We start from the raw sequence: 8,897 nt of genomic DNA, 5'->3' as shown, positions 1-8,897 counted from the left end.
CCCGCCGGAGCAGTACCTATTTATCTACTTCAACTTGGACATGCTATCAAACTGCTAGGTTGGCAGGAGTAACCAATAAAGTTGTGGCCTAAATTTTGTGCATTAACATTAACCTAAAATTCTGTGTCCTTGTGTCTTTATTCTCATGGGGTTGGCTTGGGGCTTTGACACACAAATGCCATCTCTGTTGTCTTTTTGGTTCCTTTTTAGCGACCTTCCTTTTTCAACAAGTTTTTAAAATGGAGATTCTTATTCTACTCTGTATGTGTATTTGATCTGAAATTGATTTTATAGCGATTTTTTTTAATGAACCTTCTATTCTGAATTGCTTTGGGATGTAGCCAGAGAAGCAATTCATGAACAGAACAAAATAAGCAAAGATAATAAATCATTAAAACATAGAGTGGCAACTCTTTTTGCTCAAAAGCACACCTTTACAATTAATGATGGCACTTGTTTAAACGTTGTTAGCTTCTTAATGTGTGAACCCTTTCTCCCTCTTTTTTTTTAACAACAAAAAATCATTTGCAGAAGAGAAAGCCATCAAGACACACCCCAGTAAAAGACACTACAGTGATGCAACCTCAAGATAAAAAATGAGACAGGACAGCTTTAAGAGGGAAACAGGAAGTTGTAACCAGAATCCAGCTGAATTCAGATGCTGTGGCAGTTTGCTGAGAGGCTGCAAATAAAGCAGATGTGTTTGTTGTGAATTTCAGTGCTGTCTAGGTTTTCTTTTACCAAAGCAGCCATTCAGGATTTAACGTCTCAAGTTTTCTTTAGTATGGCATTTTTCAGCTAATTCTGCAGGGTGATTGTAGAGTATTGAAAACAAATAGCGATGAAATGGAGAAGCCAAGGAAATTAGGGTCAGTGAAAGATGAGGACCACTTTTATCATCAGGGTGCTTTGGAGCTGCTGGTCTTTAACTTCTTGCTCATCCTTACGATACTCACCATTTGGCTGTTTAAAAACCACCGATTCCGCTTTTTGCATGAAACGGGAGGCGCCATGGTTTATGGTGAGTCAAAAGTTGTGCCTTGCCGTTTTTTAAACTTGTTGCATAATGTGTGTAATTAGACACTTGAGCTCAAAGTGCTTTCAGAACCCTAAATGAGGAGATGCATTAATTTAAAAGTCACAAGCCCATTGAACTGTGCCGTAAAATAACAAATGCAATCCACCCTCCTTTCTCTCTTTTCCTCTCTCTCTCTCTCTCTCTCTCTCTCTCTCTCTCTCTCTCATATGGAATAGCTTGAGGATCACTTGTCAAGGAAGTAAATGTCATGAGCACATTGTTAGCAAAGCGGGCTTCATTGAGCATATCACATCTCCAAAACATTTGTTTGTTTCCTGCGAGTGCCAGACCGGTTTAAAGAGATTATTTTTCATAGGACTGTGCTGAATAGACTTGGGTGAAATCTCACTACCAATATGCCAGATGGGAGCACAGTTGAGTCTTTATTAGAGAACCTGGGAGAATCCTCCAGGGTCCAGCCCCTCTGTTGGGTGTAGTTTCATCAAGCTTAGCTTGTTTTTGCAGAGCTCTTTTTCCCTTTTTCATTTTAATAGGTTGTGAAAAATGAGACATTCTAAAAGCTGTCCTCAGGAGTTTTTACCCCATCTTGAATCTTGTAGTTTACATTCTTCTTTATGTGGGTTTTCTTGAGTTTCATATGCGAGCCATATGTGTAAGAAGGACTTTCTGTGAGCTCCACAGTTAGGAAACCACATGCTAGGTAATGAATGTGCTATATATCACCCTGTGATAGGAAGGGGACTTTTTGTGTGTGTTCTTATGTTCAGCTTTACTTTCGCCGGGTGGGGACACAATCTTTTGCAAATAGCAACATCTTGCTCATACACTGTTGGCCTTGCTATAACCCTACTGAAACAGACATGAATCCCATAGTTTACAGAGCAAGCATAATAATTGCACTCTATAGGAACTCTGCAGTTTTAATAACAGCATCAGCGTTCATGCATTAGGAATTCAGAGCCCTGCCAGGATGCATTAAAAGTTTGCCTGCCTTTAAAAACACTGACTCAGTTAATGCATTAACCCTTTGCTTTGCTCCTGTGAATCCAGAGATAACAATGAAGGAATAATCATCATCCATTCAGCTTTAAGTACTGTCAGCATTAAGTTAAAAAACATCAACGAGCAAGCCTACAGAACTGAGTAAAAATACAGTCTGGGCAAAGGAAAAGGGACTGAAATGTATCAATAAACCTGACACTTTTATAACAAACTAGGATAATTTGTGACTATGATTACCTTCAGACATCACATTATTCAGTTTTCCTGACTTTTCCTTGCCTCATCACTTCCACGTGTTACGTGATCTGTCACATATTGTGAAAGCCACTTCTGGAAATCCAGTGAAAGTTTAGCACTCATTTCTGTGTTGTTTCTAGAAAAAGAAAACCCCATTAGGAACTTGGTTAACTTGGAAAATTGTGGGTGTTTTGCATTGCAATTTCATGTGATGACATTTGGGGTGATATCCCCACCACTTAAAATTTAGCACGACATGGCAATAAAGAAGCCACAGTTCTGTAGTGCAACAGGTACTGCAATGTAAAAGGAATGTTGGGAAACAGGACGGAAGCAATAGCATCAGAGCCAGTAAAACTGATACAATAAAAACCCCACATCTGAATGTAGCCTGTGTGTGTGTGTGTGTGTGTGTGTGTGTGTGTGTGTGTGTGTATAAAGTCCACTCAAGAACCTCCATGTTGTTGTTACCATCCCTATAAAATTGTCAAGGAAACAAATTCATTTTGAACCTTAATAAAATAAAAATGGTTTCTGCTCCTGTGGCAGGTTTGACCTACATAGTTCATTTCCTGACTGAAGTAGCAAAATAAGTTCAGGTATAGAATGGGGAAATTGGTGAAAGCTGGGTATATATGTACTTGCAGCTGTTTCAGATTGGTGAATGGTAGAGACTGAGCAATGGCTTTTGGTAACGTTGTTGAATTTACTGAACAATGAAATTTAGAGCTTACGGGTAGGAGAGAAGCCTGATGCTTTATTTTATGTTTTGCCCGTCATGCTGCATAAACTGCCATGCTTCCACAAATAGAGAGGAGGGCACATGGTGGCTGCCATAGGATTTGGGCATAATCTCTTCTTTCTCACTGTACCCCTTTCTCACCTGTTGTGCACCTGATTATTGGTCTGCTGTGCAGCCAGGTCACGTGCATCCAGCAGAGTTCTGCAAGTCACATTTCAGCAGCCTACATTTTCTCTAGACTCCCGGCATATGTTCACAGGAAGTACATGGTCTGATAGCACAGCAGCGCACCGGATACACAGTGGTGGTGTTTCAGGAAAGAAAGAGCAGCCTTGCAGCAGCCAGCCTGTACTCTGCTTTCTATAAATGGGTGGTAGGGGAGCACGGCAAGATCATTGCCCAAGGCTAAAGTCCACAACATGATGCATCCTGGCATAACCTCTGTGAAAAGTTCAGAACTCTTCTAGAGTAAGTGACTTGCATCAAAGTCTGATGTCAAATGCCTGTGTGTTTACAATCCAAAAGCTGCTATTGATACATCTTATTCACTTCCTTTTATTCTGATTCTCTTTTAACAAAGTACAGTGGTACCTCGGTTTACGAACTTAATCCATTCCAGAAGTCCGTACTTAAACTGAAACCGTTCTTAAACCGAGGCATGCTTTCCCTAATGAGGCCTCCTGCCGGCGGTGATTTTTTAACAAAAAGGCTATTGGTTAAATGATGGGATTGTTGAATTTGTACTCTCGTGAAGCATTACTTAGGGATGTTTGTTCATTTTAATTTTTTTTTCTTTTTAAACTCTATGACCTATTTAGAGTGGCTGTGGGTTGCATCCATGTTTTGCAGCCTCTCTGAAATATTCATGAACCCTATTGGGTAATTTCCCCATTGTGAGCAGCCATTAACCCTGCCCTATTTTTCTTTTTACACAAGAGAGAATTTATCATCTCAGTCCCTTTGCACTTTGGCTGCACTATGGATTACTGCTGCAATGGATCCCCCAAAGGCTGTAAATGCATACACAGAATACACCTTGAAATCATAGCACCATGCTTGGATGAATCGGGTGTCTGAATCTGAATTTTGCATGATACAAAAATGGTACTTATAGCCCAATCCTATGCTGTCCGTCATCAGTACTATTTGTGCAGTGGCAACTGCAGCTAAAGCATTATCCTAACTTAGGCAAGCAATGGGATAAAGCCCTGATACTGCTCTGCCTCACTTGGACATTTAAACCTCTAACACCCATGTGCTTCTTCTTACCGGTATAGCCTTACACTGGTGCTGGTGAATAAGCTAGACTGAAATCCCTTTTGAGTGCCACATAAGAAACCACCAACTTCCTCACTTCCTTTTGCATCTCAGAAGCAATTGGTACAACAGTGCTGAGTCATATGATATCCTAAAGAGAATATACATGTTTCAGAGCCATTGGCAGTTGTGTAGAAGTACTGAATGTGGAGCTGAGTCTCATCTCTGGAACAAGACATGCTGCTCACCTTGCAACAATGAAGAAGAAGAAGAAGAAGAAGAAGAAGAGTTTGGATTTGATACCCTGCCTTTCACTCCCCTTCAGGAGTCTCAAAGCGGCTAACATTCTCCTTTCCCTTCCTCCCCCACAACAAACACTCTGTGAGGTGAGTGGGGCTGAGAGACTTCAAAGAAGTGTGACTGGCCCACGGTCACCCAGCAGCTGTATGTGGAGGAGCGGAGACGCGAACCCGGTTCCCCAGATTACGAGACTACCGCTCTTAACCACTACACCACACTGGCTCTCCAGTATACTGGCTCTCCAATGCTGGGGTATCTTCTGGATCCAGTATACAGTGGTACCTCTAGTTGCTGACTTAATCCATTTCTGCAACTAGAGAGCCTCTTCTGTACATGTGTGCGGCGCGATCGAGCGCTTCTGCGTGTGTGTGAAGTGCACAGATTGCTTCTGCGCATGCGTGAAGCACAGAGATTGCTTTTGTGCATGCACGGGCGATCACACAGGGTCCCCAGATGTTTCACCGTCTATTGATCCCCGTGCCACCACTTTATTTCTCGCTGCCACCACCCAGGCCCTACCTGGGACAATACTGAGTCCAGTCAGGGTTAAGTTGGAACATAAACTTCTGTTTATTTATTGCAGTTTAACAAGCGTGTGGTTTCATAAACGGTCTCAGTCAATTACAATAATGGGCTGCCTATCCAGACCTATAACTTCTGCTACTTGCTCACACTCACTAAACCACCTCTCAGATATTTACTTGTCTTCCTAGCTCCTAAATGTTCCTGACTCAGTTTATTTCACTGCACTAAGTCAACCTACCCACAGACTCTATCCCAATTCACTCCCACTCCAACCAACCACCCAACTCCCAACAAACTCCCCCCTTTGCCCCTCCCAGAGCTGGTTTTATAGTCCCTTTGACTCCACCCTTGGGTTCTGATTGGATAACCTGTTTAATTATTTCACCTCCAGCACTCTCATAATTTAATGTCACAGAAGTAAACACTTCTGGGTTTGCCATGTTTGTAAGCTGAAAGTCCGTAACAAGAGCGGAACGCAATACGAAGTATGACTGTACACACAAACACAGTACAACGTGATGATCACATGTGAAGTTTCATTGATTGGTGCTGCTTGAACTTGTTGAAAAAAGGCTGTCCATGATAGCTGGAAATTTCAGGCTACATGTGACAGTTGCATCAATCCTATTAAATATATGCTTATGTGAATCTCCCCATAGGCACTTCTGAGCTTAGTTCACAGCTTCCTAATTCTGTATCTATCAAATCATATTCTGCCGCACTCTAGCATCTCACTATGTAATATAAGAACGTAAGATGAAGCTGCTGCCTCAACCACATGGACGCAAATAAATGTCATTGATTGCAAACTGGATATGTGCAAAACAGACTCATACGCAGCTTCTCATTGTGTATAACTATGTGTGTGTGGTTTAAGTGCATGCAGAAGTTTGAAACAGGAAGAAAAGGATGCAGCCTTTCAAAGTTCACGTCTGTAACTCATCAACCACTAAAGCGAGCATGAAAAAGGAGTTCAGCTCTTTGCTTCAAAGTGGAATGCTTGCACTCGGTCAAAGTCAAGACAGAGAAATGCATCTGCGGATCATTCACTCCCATGTAGTAGTTGGGCAGTAACTTATCTTTCTCTTTGGAAATAGGATAGTAGAGTTAAAATATCTGCTGTTCAGAAATGACTGCAAGGCAAAACCAATCCCTCTCCCCTTCCACCATTCGCAGAATTTCTTTCTCAATTATTCTAAGTCAGACTTTCTGGATAGCTTAGAATAGATTAGACCCTCTGCCATAAAGCTCAGAAAATACCAGGGTAAAGTGTTGCAGAGGCCTTGTGTTATCTCAGGGTTTAATCCAGTTCAGTTGGGTCTGGGCTGCAGGTGTTTTCTCAGTGTCAGTAACACATGTGAAAGAACAGTGAATCTCCTCGATGGAAATATACAAGCTGATAGCTTTACCCACCATGAATTTATCCAATCCTCTTTTAAAGCCATCCAAATCGGTAGGCATCACTGCCTACCATAGTTCCATAGTTTAATTGTGGACTGTGTGAAGAAGTTCTTGTTTGATGTGTCCAGAATCTTCCAACATTCAGCTTTGTTAGATGTCCAGGAGTTACAGTGTGATGACAGAGCAGGGAGAACCTTTTTCTATTCCCTCTCTGCATGCAATGCATGTATTCTATCATGTCACTTCCAACTTGCCTTTTCTCTAAACTTAAGGAGTTCCAAATGCTGCAAGCTTTCTTTACAGAGGAGTTATTCCATTCTCTTGATCATTCTGGTTGCCCCTTTCTGAACCTTTTCCAATTCCACAATATCATTTCTGAGGCGAGCTGACCAGGATTGCGCAAAGTACTCCAAATGTGTTCAATTTGTATAACGGCACTATGATATCAGCAGTTCTATTTTCAGTTCTTTTCCTAATGTTCCCTAGCATGAAATTTGCCTTTTTCACAGCTGCCACACGTTGGGTCAACATCTTCATTGTGTTAAAAATAGGACAATGAACAATAATATCAAGGAACAAACGGTTATACATCCATTTCAACTGTTCAGTCTTTTTCAAATAATAATTTTTTGTTATTTATACCTAACCCAACCCATCCCATTCAGTCCTAAGTCTTCTAAAAGGTTTTCTAAGCACCCTTCTTTTGGGTATATAGCCAAACATTTCCTCTTCTAACACAGTGGCTGATGAGAAGTTTTTTCACTTAGAAGTTCTCTTTTTGGTGAAAGGCTGCAGTCTACAGACTTAACTGTGGGGTGTGGGTGACGCTGTGGTTTAAACCACTGAACTTCTTGAGCTTGCTAATTGGAAGGTCAGGAGTTCGAATCTGTGCAACTGGGTGAGCTTCTGTTGCTCTGTCCTAGCTTCTGCCAACCTGGCAGTTCGAAAGCATATCAGTGCAAATACATAAATAGCTACTGTGCTCTGGCACTCATCATGGTGTCCTGTTGTGCCAGAAGCGGTTTAGTCCTGCTGGCCACATGACCCAGAAAGCTGTCTGTGGACAAACAATGGCTCCCTTGGCCTGAAAAGCGAGATGAGTGCCGCACCCCTATAACTGGACTTAACCGTCCAGGGGTCCTTTGCCTTTTACCTTTTACAGACTTTTACAGACTTTATTCCTGTCCTCCAACATTCAGAACTGATATAAAAGCTACAAACTTACCAAGATGCAGCATGGATTTTTTAACACCCCCCCCCCCCCCGACGAAAAAATACCACTCATCCTTTCAGCATTATGAATGAATACAGTATGTGAACAACCTGGCAAAAACTGTTTCTGCTTCTCCTAATCTGAAATCTGCTTTTACATTCAGGCTTCTGACTATACAGTGGTACCTTGGTTTAAGAACAGCTTAGTTTATGAACAACTTGGATTAAGAATGCTGCAAACCTGGAAGTAGGTGTTTTGGTTTGTGAATAAGAACATGTTTTGCTTCCTGTTGAGTGTGTTCCATTTGTAAATTGAGTCCCCCGCTGCTATGGGAAAGCATGCCTTGGTTTAAGAACACTTTGCTTTAAGAACGTACTTCCGGAACGGATTAAGTTCGTAAACCAAGGTATCACTGTAATAATAAAAAAGAGGTAGTCAAGTGACTCTGGTTCTACCTTCCCATGCTTTCATCCCAGTGGCAATACAATGTAAGAATGCTTTTATGCTGTACATGCCAATTGTCAACTTTGTACTACACCTTCATCCTGAACTACAAAGGTAATGTCTGATCCCAGGGCACCTCAGTTCCGACTCCAGCATTGTCCCTGTTTTCATGAGATTTCGGTGTCTCTGTTCATTCTTCTCAATTTCATTGAGGGAGATTTCAGTGGAACTTGCAATAAAATGTTGCAATGTGGGGAGTGTTTCTATTCAGGATAATCCTGTACCAGGAGAACGCAATCCATGTCCCTGCTCTCTTGGTTTTACAGTTCTCCACCTGCAACAGTGAGCATGTCATGCTCAGTCCACACTGGGCTGTTTTTGTGGTTCTCCCCAACCCCCAGTGTCCCCCCTCCCTTCTAAAGATATTTTGATTTTTTGCACTTCTGCAAACCTTAGGGCTCCCCCAAGACCCCGAAAGCTCCCCCTGTGCACTTACATTGTTTTGGCTACATGCTGATTGGCCTTCAAGGAACTGAATTTGCTATCAGTGTGATTCACAGTGACTGATTGTGCCTATGGCAGTCATGTTGTGCTGGCATCCACAGCACTTTTATTTAAAAAATAAGTAAGGTAAAGGTAAAGGTACCCAGTCGTGACCGACTCTGGGGTTGCGCGCCCATCTCACTTAAGAGGCCAGGGGCCAGCGCTGTCCGGAGACACTTCCGGGTCACGTGGCC

At 42.1% G+C, this 8,897-nt stretch overlaps 1 protein-coding gene across 1 annotated transcript in view; it reads left to right on the top strand.

The window, feature by feature from the left end:
* The first annotated feature begins 538 nt into the window (after nt 1-538).
* SLC9A9 (solute carrier family 9 member A9) overlaps nt 539-8,897 on the top strand; it is a 273,537-nt gene continuing 265,178 nt past the window's right edge. Inside the window, exon 1 of the mRNA XM_083739541.1 lies at nt 539-1,021. Coding sequence (XP_083595667.1) covers nt 847-1,021 — 175 coding nt within the window. The 5' untranslated portion in view covers nt 539-846. The remainder of the gene's footprint in view (nt 1,022-8,897) is intronic.

This window comes from Podarcis gaigeae (assembly GCF_964106915.1).
Source record: "Podarcis gaigeae genome assembly, chromosome: 5".
NCBI lineage: Eukaryota > Metazoa > Chordata > Lepidosauria > Squamata > Lacertidae > Podarcis > Podarcis gaigeae.
Note: the sequence above shows the minus strand (reverse complement) of the source record. Positions and strands in the feature narration are given on the sequence as shown.